We start from the raw sequence: 23362 nt of genomic DNA on the forward strand, positions 1-23362 counted from the left end.
TGGGGTTGAGGAGGAGTTTTGTTTGCTGCTGCAGTGAAAAATTAATTCAAGACTTGGCAGCAGCTGCGGGTGACAATTTAGAGTTGCTGAGTAAGTATTGTAATCAGCATTTATCACTGACATCACATGGGATTAAACACTTTGAGGTGATTCTTCTTGGGCATAGCCTTAGGGAGGGTTATTACCGTGACACAACTAGTTGTCATGGCAATGCATGGAGAAGAGGGAGACTCTTCCTTCCCGTTTTGCATTCTGCACTACTCTTTTTAAAGGGAAGTCAGATTGTTGGCAAAGTTGCAGTCTTCTTTTTTAAAATATAACAGCAAATTGTACTATTGGTCTTTCATGTTCTGGTTGAGATCACAGCACATTACATGTTCCTTTTGTGGATTTGCCTTTTCTGTGTAAAACTGTCCTCAACTTTCTCATGTTTGGGTGGTTGTGTCGTGTGTTCCCTTGCTTCCCCTGAAGCTGGGCTTTTCCAAGGAACCCAGCTGAGCTCCCAGAGTCTGCCAGCCAAGATGAGAACAAGATGGCAGTGTGTGAGGATGCTTCTGTTTGAGCTGTGCAGGGCACTGGGGTAATGCTGTCTTAAAGGTTGCCCTGCCTGCTTTCCCTGTAACACTTTACCTTCATGCCCTGCAAGGTGATTAGAGAAAGTTGATACCAAAACAAAGAAAATATGGGGAAAATGATACAGTAAATTAGTCTCCCTGACTTGTTAATGGGTTTTATTTACTGGAATTACTATTGGTAGCATTTCTTTTCTGTGTGATTATCTGTGAGTTGTAACCCTGCATTTTGCTGAAGTCACCTTGGTGAAGCTCAGATAAGGTGAATGGGTCTCTGCACAAATGCTCAAATCACTGTTTTGGAGTCTAATTTATAATTAAAATTTATTTTTGAAGATCCAGTTTTCAGAAGTATGTTGTAAGCATCACTTAATGGTTTACTTTATGCAGCTAATCCCCTTTCTGTTTCATGTCATGAAGTAATGAACCTCATAAACCTCTCCCTGCTTGGGTCTCATCAAAATATGATTCTACCAGTGCTAATGGACTATTACATACATGTGTCCAGCCCACAAATGCTCATGTGGTAGCAAAGAGTTTTTATTATTAGGGGTAAGTCAGACAAATAACTTTGCAAAATAATGGGGTTTGTCTTAGAAGAGTTATTAAATAAGTTTGTTCCTGGAAACTCTATGGTCTTAAAACATAAGGTTTGGTAAATGTTGTTCTTACAACAAAAAGCTATGCTAGGTCTCAACTCTCATTTGACAAATTTTTCCCTACAAGTTGAGCAGCCTCCAGTTACTTATTTAATAAAAGCGTCAGCAACCTCAAACAGAATTTTATGTATTTATTTCAGATCTTTATTTCTTCAATTCAGCTCTACAGAGATTTTCTTAATGTGGAATGATTCTTTCTCACAGTTGCTGCAGCCCAAGCCATAGCAGAAGAAAGAAGAAGCCAAAGTGGCATTAGCCCTCTTGCAGTCCAGACCTCAATAAAGACAGCAACTAAACCAGGTATAATTAGAGGTCATTGCTCTTAATGAAGTGCTGGATTCACAAGGGAGAGTTAGTAGGGATTGAAGAGAACATATCTAAACAGAAGTTTGGTGCTCCTAAAGAGAAGTTTGGTGCTCTTTCTTCAGGGGGCATCAGAGCACAGAGCCACCTGGTAGATGGTTTGTAGGTCTGATGACAGATTTCTGCTTTTGACTGGCTCAGATTTCAGTTGAAGTTGCCTGTCTTGTAAGCGAGGCATGATAGCAAAGATAAATGATTTGTGCTCTGGGCAAGTTACCAGCTCACTTCTTGCTGAAATTCAACTTTTTATACCTGCAAAGACTGCTTAAGTCTTGGTCCTGCTTAGTCTGCAAATGAGCTGTCCTGCAGTGCTCTGAATTTGCATGACAGGTGAACTATCTGTTCCCAGATGACTTTTTCCTAAATTCCTGTCATTCTTGTTCATGGGAGTTAATATGTACAAAACTGAGGATCAGAGCTGAATTTGGAATAGGGTATGTTCTCACACGACTGACTTCTTAGGCTTTCTTTTGACTGTACTTATTGAGCCTTTAATATGGTGTCTGCTTTCTCTTGCACGTATTAAAAATAGTGTTGTGAGGGAATGGAAAGGGGGGAAAAAGAGGATGTTCAGCTTTCTATGAATATTTCAGATGGTATCTTTAATCTCTGTATAGAGTGTGCAGTGATTTGGTGGTGTGTGCATCTCTCATGAAGTTTCATTCTCCTTTTGATAGTAAAGACTTGACTTTTTATTTAAATTTAAATGTTGAAAATCATTGACAATTATGTGTCTTAAATTTTTGTTTTGACAGTGATAGATGGTTCCATGCTAAGAACAGAAGAAAGGCAAAGACTGGCCAGGGAGCGTAGAGAAGAGCGGGAAAAGCAGCATGGTATTTTCATGTTTCACTTGAAATACAATATTCTAAAATGTTTGTGTTAAAGGAATTACTATCCCCCCTACCCATGTTCTTTTTGTCACTTTTTGTCACCGTGCTGGGGACAAGAGACAAGGTCTGTTCTTGGTCTTGCATCAGTGTCCATCTGTGAACCTGAATGAAGAAGTTTTTGGTTTCAGAGGAAAACAACTGTAGAGAGTTTTAGCTTGTTGAAGCTCTGTGTCACTTCTGACCTTCCATTTCTTAGTGACCACCCAGCAAATTTAGCCAATTCCTTATTGAAAGCCTTAACAAAAATGCTTTGGAAAATAAAACTTACAGCTTAGAACTGCTTCCTATAGCTCTGAAGACTGAGGGTTGGAGAATGCTGATTCAGAGGAAACCAAAAAAGATTTAGCTACTTGAATGGCTTGTTTGCCTTGAACACTGCTTCCCTTGTTTCCCAGCATACTGAAATGACTCCTGCATTGAAGTGTCAGCAGTATACACTTTATCTTAGCCTGGAATCTGAGACTAGAGAACAGCAGAAAACTCTTGCCCAGCTTTATGCTGTTTGTGATGTGAATCAGTGCATGTGTGTGTAGCAGGAGATGAAAGGGTCACAGTGTGCCCTGCAGTCCTGGGTCTTGGGCTGCCAGTTTGTGACGAGAGTTGTCTCTCTGAGCTGTATGTTTGTTTCTTAACATAAAAGCAAAGGCCCACAACAACAGGAATTGTGTTACCCTAATATGGGAACAGGGTAGTATTATGATGCATATAAAATTCACAAATATTTTGGGGCTGCCTGTGCACTCCTGGTGTAATTGTCTGGTCTCTTGGTTCATTTCATCTGTCTGGCCATGGAAAATACCCTGTGCATTTACCTACTAGCTTTGTGTCACAGGACCTGAGGCTTCCTGTTGAACTGCACACAGCTGTTCCTTGGTGGAGGCTGCAGAGAACAGTGATATAACTGTTTTGAACTCCAGTGCAGGAACTGTAGGGTCTTCTCATCTTGTCACTCAGTGCCTTAAATATTTTTATTATATTCTGGTCTTAAAAATAAAAAGAAAAACATGACATAGAAAATCCTGCTTTTTGATTCTTAATTTACTGCTTCCTCAAAGAGACATCACTATTATAAGAAAAGTGTATGCTTAACATAGCGAATATACATATCCTGATATTCCTGTCTAGACAGTAAAGCCTAGTGGCAGGCAAGGTTCTTCCACTTTAAACCTGGGGACAGAATTAAAGATGAACCTGTTGTCATGTGTGATGTCATCCACCTCTGCAAGCTCATCTTCCTGTACATTTTCACTTCAAGTTGTACTAATTCTGCTTGGATAGTCTCTTGCTTGTAAGTTGCGTTCCAATATCAATGAATGGCTAAGTTTGATTTTAATTTTTTCTTACAAATATTCTCACAGCTGCCAAAGAGACACAAATTCTTGAAAAGGAGAGAAAAGCAAAACTCCAGTATGAAAAGCAGTTAGAAGAAAGGCAGAGAAAGCTAAAAGAAATGAAGCAGAAAGAGGAGCAACGGAGGGCAGCAGTAGAAGAAAAGAGGAAACAAAAAATAGAGGAGGAAAAGGTAACACACATCAATGTTCAGTAGTTTAAAAGAACTACATTGTTTTCCTACATTACCATGCTCTGAAGTGGTGTGAATGAGAAACTTATGGAAATGATGAATGTATTAGAACATAAAAGTATTTTCCACATCTACAATGGGCTGTGTAGACACATGTCCACCTTCCCCCCAGAGCTTTAGCTATAGCTGATGCACTCGGGACTTCAGGAGCTGTGGCTGTTGGAGTGCTGGCTATTTTTCACATGAGCAAAAACCCCACCCCTTATTCCTAGATTTCCAGATGCCTTCAGAGCACTTTGTAGAGTCTGTCTGTAAATCAGCATTGATGACAGGTCTCAGACTTACTTCTCTTATTTCTGTGTCTTGCTTTCTTTTAGCCCTGCTGTGGCCTGAGACTCACATTCTCTTAGTTCTTCTAAATCAGAATTCATTCCCGTATGATGAAAGGTGGTGATGTTACCTGCGTATTTGTCATTTGCTGCTTTGAACTGCGTAGTGACTTCTCACTGGCCTTTGCTCTGATGGCACATGGGCAGGCAGAGCAGTGTTTGAGTTTGGGACTCACTGCAAATGAATAGAAGCTGATAGCAGAAATAAATACATGAAGTTATTCCATCCTTTTGACAAGTGGTTCTGTTAGTGCATATTAAATGTGCAAGTTCTGAAAGAGTTCATTTCCAGGGTGTCAGCAGTGGAAGCATCACACATCTGTGCTTTCATAAGCTGGTTGTAAGAACTTGCTGTGGGTCATTGGTGAAGAGCCTGTAAACCTGGCTGGCTGCTCCTTTGGAGTCCAGCATTGTTACACTGTTCTAGCAATTCATCTTTTCTACCCTTTTTGACTGGCAGTATTTTACACTGGTATTTGGTTTTCTTTAATCAGCTCCTTGGTGTGATCGGATTGATATTTCATTTGAACTTCATGGAATAGTTAACATTGTTGGAGAACAGAAATATTTGGGTGGGCTCTGACTGCAGTCCAGTGCAGTGTCATTTCTTTAAGCAACTACTTTATGCGAAAAGCATCCCTTATGCTTCAAAAAGGTGTAACATTTACATTTATTACATTTATTCATGTAGTTTTGAAGATGGTAGATATGTTTTAAGTGACCTCCAGAGTGAATAATCAAGGAAGACAAGGACTAACAATGAGGTGTTAATCTTGTCTTTTACTCAGTCCCTGGACATGACCTTCTGCATAGAGAGTTATACATGCAGAATCTGGAAGATGGAAAGACAGTATGAATTTGACCTGTAAAACCTTGCCTTCAATTAGAAAGTTGAAACAGATCTTGACTTTAGTACTCTGGCAGGAGAAAAAGATACCAGCAAGATACCATCTACAGTTGTAAATTTGGTAGATAGAAGTGCATCAAAACACATGGATCCCAACGTTATTAACTAATTCAGCTAAGTGTCATTTAGTTAATCATCTAATAAGGTAGAAGCAGCACAATAGCAAATACTGTGGAAAAGGAAGTGATTTTAAGAACCTTGAAGACCACTGTCCATGGTGAGGATTCAGATACCTGTCTCCCCACAGCTCCTGAGTTATTCTGTACATCTGCAGCTCACTGTATTGAGGCCTTGAGCTCATGTCTGCCATTTGTAAAGTGAAGCCTGTGTCTTTAACTCTGACTGAAGAGTTACTGCACTGCAGATACCTCTGTGGAAATACAATCTACAGATTACATAATGTCTGGGTACTTTGGCACCTTAGGTAAACTCTAGTTCAGGTTTCTCTAACAGAGGGGAAGCTAAGGTTTATATTTCAAACAAAAACTTTTAGTTTTATCTTTTGTCAATGAGCAGAACCCTCATTTCCAAGTTTACATTGTGTATTTTTCATGGCAACTTTTTTTAGTTTGTGTTGTGAAATGGTGTTGAAAGAAGGTGAAAGTTTTGTGTCCTCAAGTGGGAGAAATGGCTGTATAATGAGTTCCCTTGACATCTTAACTGCAGTGTATCAGGAGCAAATACTGCTTCAAAAGATCACTTGGGATATAACTATTCCAGAAGAGAAATGTGTTGTTGACACGTGTGGAAACCTGGCTGGAAAGAAAGAGTGTAGCATGGTTACAGTTCATCTTTATGCACAAGAGCTAAAGCTCCCCTGATAGCAGTTACTAGTTCTGGAGACAGCAGCAAAAGCTTCTTTCAGCCCCCTTTGTCCTGTCAGCAGTGGTTGCTGAGGCCTGGAGTTGATTGGTGTTCTCTTGCAGTTTTGCCTTTATGTCTTGTTGTTTCTGGTTTCATCACATCTGTCTTAATGTCAGTGTCTGTTAATATCTGGGTCATTGTTTTTATAGCTCTTTGAAAACAGAAATAACCTTATACTTAATATTTTATAATGGAGAATTTTTATCACCTTCATGAAATAACTTCATCATACAAATAGTTTCATGGGTAATCATTTACTTTTGCTCAGTTTGGAGTTCATCCCTATTTAGAAAATTAGTAGTGCTGTTTACTGAATAGGGAATCTGTTTGGTGGCTATTTTAAGTAAAGAGTAGAATAGATTATCTGTGCTTTAGCTCAATCTAATAATGTTTGCAGTGTTTTGAAGCCATTAATTGCCTTCAACATCCTTTGCATGATAATTTTTGTAACAAAAGCCTGGTAAAACAGATTATAGATCATACTGGAGGTCTGTATTTTGTTTTCTGGTGTGGCTGTGTTTAACAGTTACAAGCTTCATGGAGATGTTGTTTGGTAGGAGCGCTATGAAGCAGTTCTACATCGTACCTTGGAACGGAATCAGCGGCTGGAAACACGACAGAAGAGATGGTCATGGGGGGGATCCGTAACTCCAGACTCAGAAGGCAAAACAGGTAAGCAGAACTGTTTTGTAGCAGGACTAAAATCACAGAATGTTATGTGTGAACACTGGCAGATGCAGCCCCACTCATATCATATCTGTATTGCCCTGGAATGCTGCTCAGACTTACAGCTATTTTCAACCTTGGGAAGAGCTGCAAAGAAGCTCCATGGGACACGGGACAACACGTGACAGCACTGCCAGCCCGCAAACATCAGATAAGGAGAACTACAATGTGTAATGTTAAGATAATTCAGTCCTCCAAATGCAGTTCATGTAATGGAGTGCTAAGACTGGTGATAAAAACAAAAATACCCAGTTGTACTCTGATATCACATCTAAAATGTTTTAAACACACCCTTGGAGTTATGGAATGCTGACTGATTATTTGAATGCCCAGTAAGGGGTAAGGAGATGCAGTGGACAGTCCAAGCTTCTTGGAGCATGGGTTCCATTCTGGATTAGGTGATGTATTTTAACATTCTTTAATTTGAACTGAGATCATTTTATGTTTAACAGTGACCTGTTTCTGTTTGTAAACATTATGAAATCAGACCAACAAATAAGAATTGCAGTGGAAGGGATCTTTTCATGCTCTACCTAACTACCAAGAAGTAACATAAGTTATTGGCCAGGAATAAAATTATTCAAAAATGCTTCAATTCAGCCTGTCTTCTGTATTGGTGGAATTGTACTGAGTGTGTTTTGGTACTGTCATTTTCTGTCAGATTGAGTGTGTGTTTGTAACATGTTTCAAAGTGCTGGGATGTAAGTTGTCATGATATGCAGCATCCCCATTTTTTTGTTAACTTGCATTTTTTGCTATTTGACCTCGTGACTTAGCTTACAAACCTTCTTCTTCTACAGAGCAACGGAACACAGATGAAGGTGGAACTGGTGGTATTGATTTCTAAAATTTTATTTTTCTGTTGTTTTGCACTCACTACTAACCTTCTAAACTTGAGTTCTTCTCAAACTAAGGAAAACCATCTCCTTATAGGTCTTTTCCTGGATCTTGGACAGCTGTGCAACAAATGTGATCCCTAAGTAGAAAGTAGCTCCCCTCATTTTGGCTATCCCTCCCAGATAATTCAACTACAGCATAAGTCATGGCATCCTGAGGGAATTTTCAGGGAAAGGCTATGTGCGTTTGGGTTTTTAAAGATGTCTGGATACAGCACAGGGAGAAGAGAAATTCTTAGTGGCAAGTATTTGAATATAAATTAGTTCAGTAGTCTAAGATTTGGGGGTTTTAAGGGTAATTTCAGACCCTTTCATTGCTTCCTAATTTGCTAAAAGTATATGGTAGGGCTTGGTTTATTTCCTTTTTGCTTTGTTTTACCAGCAGTTGAAGTAACATTTGCAAAATCAAATTATATATTGCTGAAACTTTGTGAAAGGGAATGGGTCTCTTGTGCAGTTTGTTACTTTTTCTGTGAAGGGTTTTGCAAAATCAGGGCTGTCCCAATTATCTAAAGATAATTCCATACATTAAGTGTGTTTTCATTAGATTTCTGGCACTTTCCAGTGCACAGACTGAGCCATTCATAGAAATGCTTTGGATCACTGATACATCTGTTTAATAAGCGAAATTATTTCTTGCAGCTAGTTTGAAATGAAAACTCTCAGCTGAGACCCAGCTGAATCTGAATCCTGACAGTCTGTGCATGCCCACAGCATTACTAATGCAGTGCAGCTGTCTGTGACACAGACAAGTGAGACTTGAAAATGCAGTGAAGGTCTGACTATGGTTTAACTACTCTGGCAACACAGCAGAAGCATATGTATTTTAGTTAACTTTTCTCTTCCCTTCCCCTGCACATCATGAGCCCCTAATTTTCTCCAAAATCAGCCAGTTTGGCTGGGTTGGTTTACTTGCTTTATATGTGTTCCTTGGATACATATATAAATCCATTTACTGTATCTCACACTACCAAATACTGTTTAACCTTGAAAGTGGAAAATCACGTTTGACTTACGTGTTTAAGGACGTGCTGGGTTTTATTCTACTGACAAACACAAAGTAATGTTCTTTGCACTCTCCTGATTTATATGAGGAAATGAGCATTGTCTGTCCTTTTTGTTGTGGAGGAAGGTCTTCAGTGCTGCTGAAGCACATTTAAGATAAAATATTTTCCAACACAAATGCTCCTGATATAATAATAGGTGCTTAAACTGTGACTTATGCATCATAAAGCAGCTATGCAGATAGTTTGGCAACAGTAGATCAATTTGGATAACTTGGCAGCAATCTGGAAGAAAATTGCTATGGTGATAAACAGATAATGCAATGTCCTAGTCAAACCCTTGTGCACCCACATTGCTTTAAAATTGTGTTTGATTTTATGCTAATGTTTCAAACATGAAGCTGTGATGTGTGGGGTGGATCATGTGGAACCGTGACTGGTTTTACATTTCTTGTATTTATTCCTATTTCAGGGTAATTAGTTTTAACTTTGAGAGCTCATTACTTAATTATTATTAAAAATCTACCCAAGCCATGTGGGATACTTAAGTCCAGCTGGCTTTCTAAAAAATACTTACGTGGTCCATTTTGTCCTATATTTGCATAATTTCTGGAAAGACAACAACTACCTTTTTTTTTTTCCCCCCACTTAAAAATGACACCAGATGAGCTTTGCTCCATTACATCATTGTGGCTGAGTAGTGCACCTTTTCTAACTGCACATCTACAGCAAATTTCAATGCAATATTATATTTCCACCATCAAATTCTGTGGCAGATTTGGGATTAAAGCCCCATTTCTTAAAATGAGAACTATTTGGGGAACTGATTTCAAATATTCTTTAATTATTTTATGACAAAAGGCATTCTTGTCTATTGTATGGCTGTGCAAAATGCAGAATCAGGTATGGCTCCCATGAACTGGGTCTGTTAACAGTAATATTTAGGAGCATTGAGCAGCAGAGCAGTTTTGGGTGATAGTGTGCTCTGGAAAGTGAAGCCCATGTAATGGAACGTTTCCCTGACCATCAGCAGTTCTGTGGGATGTTGAGTGTGATTCATGAGACCACACCAGGGATCCTGCTGATGGTGAAATGTAAAAATTGATGAAAGCCTCAGAGTCAAGTGTTACATTAATGGCATTGCTGTCAGTGCTAAGCTGAAACAGGCAGGGTGTGGGTCTCCCAAGAGAAATGGCCAGGCTGTGCAATAAAGCATCCTTGATGACAGCCGTGGTAAAGGGGGTGTTTTAGTGGTGCCTGCTGAGTAGAACTAGAGATTCAGGTGCAACAGGACTGGAGATGTGCTATTAGAATAGAAATGGGGCTGCCAGAGTCTCTCCTTGCTAAATAAAGAGCTTCCTTGTCCTAGTAGAAATTTGGAAGGAAGTGAAAGATAGCTTATCTTATTTTATGTAGCCTAATGTTATCCAGCCTCCGGCAGTGCTGCAGCACCCTCTCTCAGTGAAACCCTGTCAGGATTGAAAGCTCCTCACTCTGAGTGATTTTCTTAAGATCCCATGTTTCCCAGCTCCTTGCCCAGTTCCAAGCCCTGCTGCATGGCAGACATGCTTTCTTTAGCTCTGCTGCTGCAGCTTGCTTTCCCCCTTCCGTTAGAAAAATAGAGAAGTTGGTGTCACGTGGGCTGTGTGCTTCTTCCATTTCAAACCCCCTCGATGAAGGTTTTCTAGCTTTCCCCCAAAAAAGATACTTGAGGTACTTTTTCAAATGATGTTTTGTAAATAGCTACATAACCAGACTGACTGGGTCAGGAATATCCTGTCTCTCTTCTAAAGCATTTTTTTCTAGTGAAAAGAGCTTTAAAATTTGCAGAAACTGTACTGTAAATGAGGTAGGGAAAAAAGTTGAGGCCATCTGATCATGCAAATGTATTGATCAAAAAAGCATTGACCTCTTTACCAGGGTCCCAGTAGGTGATAGACCAAATCTCAGGTTTCATGCAGGTGCTGAAGTGCTAAATTGAACCAAGAGAAATTTGTGTGAAGTGCCTCTGTGATGTTTGGAGGCCTTGGACTCAGTTGAGTTCAGGCAGGAGGCAGGATTTCCTTTTAAGAGCAGACACTAGAGGGTAGCCTTCCCCTTCCAAAAGTGTCCGAATACATGAATTACGAGTTTCCTGATTTTTGTATATAAAACCTCTTAAGGCTGTTTAGTTATCCCAGCTCTCAGGCTCCATTCATAAAATGCCCCCTTTTTTTTCCTTCTTTTTGATGTTGGGAAAGCATCCACTAAGCTCAGTTCTTCATTCTTAGCTAGATTCAGTAGATCTCCCTCTTATCCCATGGTGACTTTGCTCTTGTTCAGTGTCACAAGAGCTTCCCATGGGGCTGTCCATAGGAATCCTGATGTCCTGGCTCTGGCTATAAGGGGCTGTTGTAGCATGCTGGCAAAGGGAAAAGATGCTGCCTCTGTGGTGAGTAGTGTTACTGTGTCCTTTGGTACTTACTCATTAATGAGTTCAGATTAATCATCTTTGCTGTCCAGTATGTCAGTAAAATCGATTACTTGTGTTAGATGTATAGAATTTTGTGTGTTTGTTATGCTGGTCCGCACCACTCTGTGTACATTAATGTTTTCTGCTTACTGAGTTTCTATAGCAACAGGTACGTGCTTTTCCAAGGCTTTCACACTCTGGAGTAGTGTTCATCCTGAAAGTACATTATTTGAAATTAAAATGCAGGTATTTATGTGCCTTGTAATAAACTTGCAATTCTGCCACACGAGATGTGATTTTTGTGTGTGTATGTGTCTGTATACACATACAAAAAAAAAAATTAATGCCTCTTGTGGCAGTTTTTTTTTTCCCGGAAGAATTGCAGATTTCATAGGAACATTAACTTAAGAGTAGCTTTTAGAGAAAAATAGGCAATTTCTGAAGTACAGTAGCCTTTGTGAAGCAATCAGAAATAGGAATGCTTTCTTGCCTTTCCTCAGGACTTGGTTTTATCTCTCCAAGATAATTTGTTTTGGTTTGGATTTATTAACTAGTGATTAAAAAACTGTTTTGACATACCTATGTGACAGGAATGAAGAAAGAAATTTTCCAGATTTTGTTGTTATTTTCTCTGTCTTGCCAGTCTGATAACAACACACAACCTCAGTAGCTTTTGTCTTTACATGTTAGGGGCACAGGGTTTAAAAATCCCTTGTTTGCACACATATGCATAAATCCTAGCATGACTCCACTAAACTCTACCTTTTCTGTGCCTGTCCCAGCTGGTGCTAATGGTGTCAAGCCTGTTCGAAGGAAAAAGAAAATCATTTGTGTTTCTCATTGAACAAAAGTGGAAATAGCTTTCAGGATGTAATGCTTGGAGAGTGAGCTCTCAGCAAGATGTGAAAGGCTCAGTATGAAGGCGAGTTCTAAAGTTATCACTTCTCTCTCCGCAGCCAGCAAACGCTCGCCCTCCACAGCCAACCTCAAACAGGCAGAGGCTGCCGTGAGCAAACGCCTCTCGTCATCTGCAGCACTTTTAAACGCCTCAGATCGAAGTAAGTGTGGGTTTGTGGCTGCTGGGAGCAGGGCACTGCTGAACTGGGGCCGGGGAGGAGACAGGAGGTGGAATGAAACTCCTCCCTCCTCCCCTGCTGTGTGACTCACTTCATATTTTGATCTCAGATGCATTTCATGTAATTTGTTAATCCAGCTTGACTGTCAGGGCTTTGACCCAGTTGATGTGATCTCTGTTAGAGGAGAAGAGCAACGGTAAAATTGCTGTTTTTATATTTTTTATTTCTGTAATTCTGTTACTAAAGTCAAATCTTGGTGAATGATCCACAGATAATTTCCCATCATCTCTATGGATTTGCATGCCTTAATTCACACCCTAAAATTTCAGCAAAATAGAAATAGTACAAAAATAAAGTTTGCCTTGTTCTGTTAGACAGCTTCAGTCATTTGATTGCCAGTGGGAAGGGAAAAAATAAACTTAATTTTTGACAAGGAGTTGTCCTAATCTACTTGTTAAGATAAATAAGAGCTATTTGTCAGTGCACATATTTTGCTTGTTTTAGCGTGAGATTTTGTTATGCAGAATCTTCCCATAGTTTCATAGGAACCTGCCTGTATCGCAGTTAGGGAGGTTTTTGCTCTCGGTGGTTCTTTTTGTTTTTTCTAAAATGATGAATAAGCTAAAAGCTGTTTAATACAAAGCAGATTCAGCTAGGTCTGTGCTCCAGTGTTCTGCCAGTCTGCAGCCTCTGATCAAGCAAACTGCTAGAGGAATCCCTGACACAGACACAGCTAAAGGTGGTTTTGCTGGTTTTTGTTGGAAGGTGATGCAGCAGAAAAATTTGTGCTCATACACTGTATGCCTGGTGGGGAAATCAGTGACTATATCTATACTGGCAGGGGCTCTGAGTCACTGGAGGCTGCTTGTGATTTTAAATTATATTTATATATTATGTGTCTGCAGGGTTCAGCTCTGGGTGAGTCAGAAGCAGGGCTGTAAAGTACAAATTAAACAGCTTACAAAGGAAGTCACTAATTATCAACTAATTGGGATTGTTTCAAACTTACTGTCATACCTTGAAATCCTCTGTGAATCTGTAGTTGCTTTGGAGAAAATACTCTTAGGTGGCCTGAAATATAACATTTGGACAGGACTCCAAGTGATCTACATGGTCAGGATGTCGAGGTTGACTTAGAGTGATCCTTTGCTCTCCATCTGACACTCGGGGAGAAATGTCTGGTAAAAAGATGGGTAAATTCAGAGGACACTAAATACAGTCACAGAATGAACCAGATTGTTTCTGTCATGCATGTTTGCCTGGGAGGGTGAAGGAGCAGAATGTGGAAATGAGAAGATAATGCTTACCCTGGATCAGTGAAGTATCTCCACTTAACGCTGTGTTCTGTGTTAATTCTAGGCTCACTCATACTCATGGAGAATGTGAGCAATAGCCTTTTAAAATTCTCGTGTATTTTAAAAGGTGTACAAGTATGGCCTCAGTAGGTCAAACAAGAATCTGTTGTGACTGACATCCTGCTGCTGTGATCAGAAACATGCAGAAATATAAGAAATAATGCTTTATATAAAGTGATTCTTCCTTGATCCAGTTTTTCTGCTTCTGAAGAATTCAATATTATAAAGTGACTTAATCATTCTTCTCTCTCTTAGGGAAGTGGGGCAAGTGTTGGAGGGGACCTCTGGGCTTTTCAGCATAATTAATCCATGTACTTTCACTTCCAGGTACCACAAAGAGAAGTGCCTCATTAAACAGACTGAGTAACACAGTTCCTCTACATTCCCAGCAGTCAGCACCCAAAGGTTCGCAGGTGGAACAGAAAGGTGCTAGAAACCTGTTTGTTTTGAGAATTGGGAGGCAGTAAATGGGATATTTGAAGATGACTTTAAACCATGTCCCAGTTCCATTATAAATGTTTTCACTCAGGCATTCATGCAGTCTGTGCACTGTGGCATAAATACCATTATGCACATTACAGTGCCAGATATTGGGTAACTGTCTCTAAACCAGCCTTATTCCTCTGAAAAGTGGAAGGGTGGGGGGAAAGCAGACAAATAGTAGCCAAACCATTTAACTCATGAGAAAACAGTGCTTCATAATGATACATTGATGGTTTTAGCTGATTAGGAAAAGCAAAGCATGGGATGGCAATTTAGAAAATCATACATAAGAATAACTTGTTAAAAATAATCTTCCTTACGCTTGGTCTCTAGGAGGAACAGAAAAGAAGAGGAGCACATCTTTGAGTAGAATGAGTAGTAAACTCCAATCCTCTCCAGAGCTAGAAAAAGTGAAAAAGGAAGAAAAACCAGGTGGTTGCTTCATAAAACTGATTTTTTTTTAAAGCCTTTAAAGTTTGAATAGGCTTAATTTCACTAGTTTCCTAGGTTCTTAAATTTCTAGGACTTTTTAATGGCTTTTTAGTTACCCAGTGTAAAAGATAAAATGGTAAAAGTTAATTTTTTTACTTTTGGACAAAAAAAGAAATCCTTTAAGAAGGATTGTCATTAAATAACACTGCAAGCAGGTAGCAGCATGTCTCTCTGTGTAAGAGAGCAATGTATTGGAGAGCTGGTAGGTTTACGTGTCAGAAATGGTAAAAATGTCACTGAGTTGCTCACTTCGTAAAGTTAAATCTTACCTTTGCTTTTTTAAGTTCCCTTTCATTATTCAGTTTAAAAGCAACTTCTTTGTTCCTGCTGTTGGTGTAAACCATGTGCATGCAGAAGGAAGAAACCTGTTCTCATTTCAGTCTCTTTTGGTCTCTGTATTCCCCCCTAGGTTACAAATAACCTCTTTCCTAGGAACTCCTCCTAAACCTGAAGAATAGCACCTTCTCTAACATGTTTTATCCCTCTGAGTTAACAATTCTGAAACTTTCCTTTTTAGCAGCTGTTGCCAGCAGTTGAAATTATTTCTGCTTCAGTATCTTTCCTGTATGAGAGAATGATGGGTGCTGTCCATGTGAATCTGTGTGTGCAGGCAATGCTTGACCATAACTGCTCACTTTGACTTGAAAGTCTTGCATTTATTTTGTCAAAACAGCCTTTCCTGCAATCTAGAGAATGTAGCTCTGAAGAGCTCAGTCAAAAACATCTCATACTTTGACTGGATTCAGCATTCACCTCTGTTGTACACGTGCCAATCTCTGCACATTAAAATGACTTGTACTAAGCAAGGCAAGAACATGAAGTGCAACATAAGAGATTGCAGTGTTTAATCCTTCTGTGCTTGTAGTTTGGATTTCCCTCTCCCTGACTTCAGTATTGTTCTTCCAAAACTGTAATGATTTGCAACAATGCTCTTCCTTTGCTTTGTACTGCTTGTCTTTTCCATGATATGATTTCATGTTGGATCCTTTTTCATTTGTTCCTGTCATCCAGCTCGTCGCTCCCAGCTCAGTCCCCTGGACAGTAGCGTAATCAGCCGCCTCCTCGCCCCCACACAGGCCTTCCTAGCTAGGAGTAAAAGTGCTGCTACCTTGTTGGCTGATGGACAGGACCCCTCAGGTAACAGGAGGGCAGCGAAGCCTCAAAGTCTTACGCAGTTGCTCTTCAAGCAAGAACTTAGATGATAGCTGCTAACTATGCTGCACTTTGGTCTGGATCAGACAGTTAATAGATGGTTCTGTGTAATATTACTTACCTAGTATTTTCTGTGGTCATGAATACAAATTCATATGCTGTGCTGCATGTTTACTTTACAAAAACATAGAATAATACTGGCTTTTAAACTCCAATGCTGGTTTACTTGCTCTGCAGAGAACCAGATGCTGGTATTCGTTCTGGGGCTTTTTTGTGTGGATTTTTTAACTGACAGAGATCTGTGTTTGTACCCTCAAATCAATATGAGACATTCTGGTTAGAGCAGTACTAGGTAATAAAAGGAAAAAAAAGCCCCAAACCTATAATTTCAAAGTGCAAAACTAAATTTCTGTAGGGGAAGAAACTCTTGCAGGAACATGACAATAGTCAATGACAAATATCTTAAGATAAGTACAGGAAACCCTGAGCTGGCTTTGTTCAACTGATAGTAGAATTCAAGGTATAATAGGAGAAGAGAGATATCCTGGCTTACTCAAGCAGTTTTGTATTGGTCCAGACTGAGCCGATACGTCCACACTGGGACTCAGTTTGGTACTAGAGCAGGCATTTGCCTTGTGGGCAAGCCCCCCTGGCTGCATCCCACATGTCCTGGAATTGCTACTAGTTAATTAATAATGTCCCAGTAAATGCATCTCTGGAACCAATGTGGAGTCCTTTCTCCTCTTTTACCTTACAACTTGAGCTCCCAGTTTTGCTTGTTTCCTCTTAAGTATGTTATCCCATCTTTATTTTTTTATCTTATACCACTTCACTTGGTCCTTGTCGGTGATGGTGACATTTCCACACTGTTCCCCTTGTCTAATAATCAGTTTTTATTTTTTGGTTTGTAGTCAATAGTCATATTTTTACACACCTCTGTATGTGCTGCTTTTATTTTACCATGAATACTTCAGTTCGTGTCATTTGGGGAAATACCATCTTTTTTTCTGTTACTGTTAGCATGTGGCACTCACTATTGCTGAATTAAAAATACGTTTTTATAAGTTTACTTAGAGGTACTTTTTTCATTTCAGTAGAAAAGTACCTGTGCTTTAGCACAACCTGTGCACAGAATGCAGGTCTCCTTGCACAAATGCTGCAAATACAAAAATAAAATGTATTTTCCATAAAGTTACAAAACTAAGTGCTGGCATTTGTCACAATTTATTTGAATAATAGAAGAATCCAATATCTAGTTTTAGAATATTTTTGCATTATGTGTGCTTATCTGTCTATGATCATGTTAGTGAAAAAAGTAGTAAGATAAAATTAATTTCAATATCTTATATGTGAAGAGATTGACACTTCAGGTAGGAAAGGTATCGTAGTTAAATAGTTGACCTTTTCCTCTTGATAGATTCCTTTTACACCATCTTTGAGAAGAAGGAAGGTTTCCTCCTTGAGTATAGAGGAAACATGCTTAAAATTTGAACCTGTCGTGAAGAAATTGTCAGGAAATATGCTAAGCCATTAAAACTGAAGCATTTGTGATCAAATGCAACTTGACTAAAATAAAAGTAATGCTGGTGTACTGCAAATTTGGTCCATTTTTGGAAAAGCATTTTATTTTTATCTACTCCAGACTGCTGCTTTCAGAGTGATTTTATTCTTGGTGCTGTTGCTTCCCAAATACTAATTGTGTGGTGGTGGTGTCTGTGACCCACTGCACTGTGCACTGCCTGCGGTGTTTCCCTGTATGGTTTCTAACACACACAATCTCTCTTTCTCTTTTTCTCCCTCTTCTTTCTCTCCTGTTCTTATGCTGTGCACTTGGTTCTCGTTTTGTCTTGTCAAATTCCTAACTTTTATAGACTCTCACCTCTGTCCTCGTTCAGCTTCAGCCAATTCCATCAATTCCCCAGTCCCAGCTCCTAAAGTGCCGGTGCGCAGCCGTAGCATCGACAGGTTGAAGTCCTCTGTATCTTCATCTGATGCAAGTTCACCTGATTCAACCCAGGTTTGTTGAAAACCCACAGGAATTAAGTTTCTATTAATCCAGGGGGTTGGGACAGCTCAGGATGGGATCCTGTTTTACCTCTTTGCTGCTGCTTTCAATAAGCATTAATGAAATGTACAATAGCATTTGCCTAAAAAATATACAGTATTAAAATCAAATTGGAATTTTATGGTACTTGATCTCTCTTGTATCTTGAAGGCGTACTGTTTGCTGCTTGTGGTTCCCAAAGTTTAATTTATGTAAAAATTAAGCACTGACCAGGTTTGTATTTTGGAACACAAAGGAAATTCAAAGTGCATCTTGTTGAGAACTTGTTTGTTTGTTGGAATCACAGCTCCTCTGTCTGCAGTGTATCCTAGAGAGTCAGCAGTATTTTGGTTTTGTGTATCTTCTAGAAATCAGAGACAGAAAAACCATCCCCAGGTTCTGGTTTGAGGCGCCCTCCCTCACCATCTGTGTCTGCCCGTAGAAGATCCCCCTCTCCTGCTAATTTGGTGAAGCGTCCTCCGTCCCCTTCTGCAGTCAGGTATGTGTCCCAATTAAACCCCTTCTGCAGTCAGGTATGTGCAAACACCTTTTATTCAGCACAAAATGAAGGCTGTTCCCTGTCTCAAGACAGCTGAGCTGTTAGTTTGGATGACCAGTGCTATGCCTTGTTTTTACAGAAAAGACTTCATTTGGGGTCCAATTTTCCTTTTCCACAGTAGGGATGCAGCTTTTACTTCAATCTTCATTGTGCAGACAAAACACACCCTGATTTTCTGTGCAGTCTGTGCTCTAAAACCAACAGGAGGCCTGCAAGCTTTTGAATAAACTGATCCACCTGTATTAGTGTAGGAAGTTTCTTGGATTAGAATCATGAGGTTTATCCTAGATGTGGAGTAAAATGGCTATCTGGGCTAGCAGTCCTGTTTTGATGTTAGCCCACTAGTAGCAAGTCTTGGTAACTTGGATGTTTTGGAATCCTGGCTTGAATTTTATGGGGAAGGCACCAATAGTTTGAGGGTGGATTTATTTTTAAAAGTGAGGTATGTAATCTAAACTAAACAAAGGAGACTGCTGTCCTCAGATGCGTGGTTGAGGTTTTCATTGTTAGCTCTGAAAAATAATCTTTATTTCAACAGACAGAAGACTCGCCCACCTTCACCTGGCATGTCGAAACAAAGACCACCATCTCCTACTCCAGTCTCTAAATCAGCACCCATCCAGCGTCCATCTCTCACACCAGGTGTTATAAACATTACCAAAAAGAAAACTGAAGCAGAGAGCAAACCAAAGGATAAGAGCACAGAAGGAACAGGACAAGAACAAGGTGCTTCCCCAGGCTTGGAGAGAGATGCAGGAGCAGCTAGCACAAAGACCAAAGAAGGTGGGTGTTTTCTCAGTGTCTGACTCACTCCTGCTCAAGGCCTCTCCAGTGTGTGCTAGGATGGGGGAAACAACTGGCTTGTGAGGCACAGCACTGGAGGGTAGGATGCTTTAAGGCAGAAGCTGTCATTGCTGATTATATAATAATTTTACATGGTATGACTTTGGGATGTGAATTTTAATGCAGTAGCTGGTTTATTTTACTTGGAGATTTAAGTCAGGGGCTTTCAATATTACTACTTGTACTGTAATTTTAAGAAAAGCAGAAATCCTCTTTGCCTTCTGGGCTTTAGCTGCTCTAGCTGAGGGATCTACTAGCTTAGGTTTATAAAGTCAGTAGTTAAACTACACAAAGGTCTTTCAGTTCAGTTGGTAGTTCTTAAAATGCTCCTGTAGAGACCTGCTTGGAGGACAAAATCAGCTCCTGTTCATCACAGGCTGAGAGAGAGTTTTCACAATGCTCGAAGGCTGCCTCGGCCTAAGTTCCAGTGAATGTGTAATCATTGCTGCCTTAAGAAGAGTGATCAGTTCACAAGTCACACAGAGAAGTTACCCTGGTAGATTAAGGAGAGCCATATACCGCATAAGCAATTAGTGTCCTAGTCCTCTTCATTGTGCCACATGAGCCCAGCCTCTGTTCCTCGCTGGGAAAAATACCAGCTGCCATCTCCAACAGAATCTGGGAGAGCCTTCTGGTGAGATCTGGCAGGCAGTTCACTCTGGAGAAGGACTATGGGGACCCTTGGCAGGAAAAGGAGGGATCTTTAGAATGTAAGTTACAGCCAGTGGGCAGTACTGGGAGTGAATCCCCCAGACACGAGGTAAGTGGGACTATGTGCTTGCTGCAAGTTAATGCATGTGCAGTTCCTGTGTGCATTCCTCGGCTGCTGCTGTTCTCTGCTGCCACTTCTGAGGCTCCTCCTGACACTGCTCATGTTGGATGTGAAGAAGTGTCATTCAGCTGAAGAACTCATGGTACAGCTCTCTGGGCATGTGTTCCTGTGGAAGGAAGCCTGGCTGTCAGAGGTGGATGTTTGTACAAAGTTGCACATCCGTCTTTGGTGTCACGTCCTTTGTCTTTGCAGTCAGAACATCCATCCCTTGATGTGCTGCCATACTATTGATAAATGTCTTGTGTGCCTCAGAGCATCATTACTTCTGATCAGTGTCATCAGTTGGTTGTCATCAGTAATTCTCCATAACAATGTGTCCTAGTCCTGTATCTTCCAGTTACTTTGGAACAAGAATGTCTGTCCTTGTTCCTTGGATGCCTGATCTGTCTCCTCTCTACACTGACTTCTGAAACTGTATTAACCCAGTTTATCTGTTTCCCTTTTCATTTATTTCTAATCTCAAGATACTCATCTTCGTAGTGATTCTTACTGAGGCTGAGCAAAGCTCTTTTTCTTTGACACAGAACAGAAAGAAGTAGTGAGCATTTTCTTCAACATAAGAGATTATTTAATTTCTCTCTTTGAATTTTTGGTACACTGCAATATTGCTATGTGAGGCAAATTTTTTTTTCTTGAAAAGTTTCTTTCAGTTTTCAAGGCAATTTTCATTTTACACATCTGTGTCAGCAGTTACCCCGTAGGTTGGTGCAATTCCCTATCCCAGACAGCTTCTGAAGTCAGAGCGCACCAGCGAATGGCATGTGGCAAATCAGTCTCTAAGTCTTGTAGGTTTAGCCTAATTTCAGCTTTGTGCACTTGTATCTTCATCCCATCTCTTCTCCTTCAAACTGAACTTGTTTGCCTGTTGCTGACAGCAATCAAGTTTTTGTCTTGTTTTTTGTGTCTTCCTACTGCAATATACTGTTCTGCAGTAAAACACTTTTTATTTTTCAGTGACTTGGAGCAGTTGTCATTTCTGGCAGCAGTCTCTCGCAGCTTCTCTGAGAATTAAAAGGCTTGTTCAACTTAAGGCATAAGAAGTGCTCCTTCATGAGCTCTCACCTTATGCATGATGATAGGTAATAAACTATCATGGAGCCTCACATTTTGTATCTGAGTATTGAAGACTTTGAAATATGATTCCCAAATTAAATGTGAGTTAATTATTTACTTTGAAATCTGTTGGAATCTTCCCTCCATCCAGCTAGTACTACATTTTGCAAGTGTTCAGAGATTGTTTCTCTTGCCTATTTCTCTCTTTCCCCTTCCCTTCCAAAAAGGTCCTTTTGATAAAAAGGCTGTTCTTACCAGTAATGACTAGGAGTACAAGGAAAAGGAAGCTGAGTGTAAAAGAGTGTCAGAATTTCCTTAGGGTGTGCAAGCAATCATATTGAGAAGTCTCATGTCCTGCCCTATGGAAACAGGCTCTGCAGGGGTATATGGAGATGAAAACAATATTGAAGTATCCATATGGAAACCATCAATAAAACAGCAGAAGTGAAAATGCAGCGGGAACCCCAACCTTTTCTTTCAGGTTTTTTCCCCCCCTCTGTTCTTTCCATATCTGCAGTGTTCTGAACTGCTGTGACTAATTTTCTTCTGTCAATACCAGATAATCGTATTTAAGCTGTCATTATCACATTGTAAACCTAGAACTTAAAAGTCTACAACCTTTAGGCTTCTTGCTGAGCATTAGGTTGTCTTGTTTAGGTTCAGTTTTGAGGAGGAGAAATAGGTTAAACCTGACATAAAATGTTAACCAGATTTGATACAACTGGGAGAGATTGCAAATGTGCAACAAAAAATGGCCTCTGCTGTAAAAATTGAGTAATCTGAACAGAAAGTACACTCATACAGCAGAGGAAGAGAGAGACATTTTGACTTCTTCATGGCTGTACACTGACAACAGTAAATGAAACAGAATATAGGAAGAAAAGCATCTGCCTTTCTTGCATAGGCAGATCTGCTAATGGTTTTTACAAATGCAAAATGGTCTTGCTTGCTCAGGAGGAGGAGGACCCCTTTTGACTGAGTTCAAATTTGGAACAGTCGTGGCTGGTTTTTGTTAGTATGAACATGACTGCAACTTCTTCCCAAATCAGAAGCAATGTGTTGTCTGGGGAGGTGGTGTTTTCTCAGCTTTGGATAAATCTAAATGCTAGAACACTCTTCTGTGCCTGCACTCCATCAGTGCTGAAATGCTTTTCCTAGGACTGCAAGAGCAATTTTTATGCACAAAAGACAGCCATGATTCAGCTGCTGAGAGTTTGCTCTATTTAATTATACCCTGCAGCTGCAGGTAGGGATTACATGTCCGTGGGGGGCCTAAGCAGCTTTTCAGGTGTTAAAGTTCCTATTGATGACATTGTGTTTTGAATGATTTGTCTTCAGGTCAGAAGCAAAACAAGAGGTCAAACCCTGATGTCATAGTTCATTAAAATTACCTTGACTTGAAGGCTTTATGAATGTTAAACAAACATGTACGTATGTGCTGATTTGTGAAATGTTCAGGAGAACGGCAGTTCCTCACCAACATTATGATGCTGCTGCTCTACTGACATCAAGAGCTAATTTTCTGAATATTCAGATGATGAGTTCTTAAATCACATTCAAACAGAAATATTTCTAGAGAATGGGAATAACTGATACAAATCAGAGTTCTTTCAATATATATATTGAGAGCAGCTGGATGGCAAGATGGTTCTGTCTTTTTTCCTAATGTTAATTTATAACAGTGTCTCTGATGTTCAGACACCATAACACCAATCAGGTCATGAAGAAATACAAACAGCAGGACCTGCAAAGATCTACTCGCCAGGTGGTTGAAGCTGTTTTGATCTCCATGTAAATGGGAAATTGATTTGTTGCTAATGTATAGAAATACGGTATTACTGAAGTCATTAGTATGTGCCTTTGAGGCCAGATAAAACGATGATTATTTGCACCCTAAGATACTCTATAAATATAAAGGCATGAATGTTAATGTTATGAAACAAGAAAAATAAAAGAATGAGAATTTCTTCTTTAGGGTCATGTGCATACAGTTTTATTAGAAGGAAGTTAAAGATATTTTCTAAAGCAGTATTTTTTTCAGTTTTCTTTTCAGTGTTCAAGCGTTACAGAAATAAGGGTGTCTTGTCAGAGACATGTTTTTAAGTGCTGTGATAATTGGAGAGTATCTTTAAGTGCATCATATGGAATATGGCTGGAACATTGTCGAAGTCAGCTGTTACTATATCAGTGTCAGTGCAATATCATGGCTCTGCATCTTCAGGGCTC

General features: G+C 39.8%; 1 protein-coding gene across 13 annotated transcripts in view; it reads left to right on the top strand.

The window, feature by feature from the left end:
• The window catches only part of MAP7D3 (MAP7 domain containing 3), a 44169-nt gene that overhangs the window by 11517 nt on the left and 9290 nt on the right, over positions 1-23362 (top strand). For 5 of the 13 annotated variants that reach the window (XR_014226759.1, XM_082289368.1, XM_082289359.1 and 2 more), the window contains exons 2-13: positions 1436-1531; positions 2350-2430; positions 3846-4009; positions 6727-6841; positions 7696-7728; positions 12204-12305; positions 14006-14104; positions 14495-14593; positions 15665-15790; positions 17677-17822; positions 18218-18348; positions 18947-19191. Coding sequence is in view for 12 of the 13 variants with exons in the window: in XM_082289368.1 (XP_082145494.1) it covers positions 1436-1531; positions 2350-2430; positions 3846-4009; positions 6727-6841; positions 7696-7728; positions 12204-12305; positions 14006-14104; positions 14495-14593; positions 15665-15790; positions 17677-17822; positions 18218-18348; positions 18947-19191 (1437 nt within the window). In the remaining variant the exon portion in view is untranslated. The remainder of the gene's footprint in view (positions 1-1435; positions 1532-2349; positions 2431-3845; positions 4010-6726; positions 6842-7695; positions 7729-12203; positions 12306-14005; positions 14105-14494; positions 14594-15664; positions 15791-17676; positions 17823-18217; positions 18349-18946; positions 19192-23362) is intronic. The other 8 variants (XM_082289366.1, XM_082289365.1, XM_082289364.1 and 5 more) reach the window with 8 other exon arrangements.

Source organism: Coloeus monedula (genome assembly GCF_965178545.1).
Source record: "Coloeus monedula genome assembly, chromosome: 12".
In the NCBI taxonomy this organism is placed as follows: domain Eukaryota; kingdom Metazoa; phylum Chordata; class Aves; order Passeriformes; family Corvidae; genus Coloeus; species Coloeus monedula.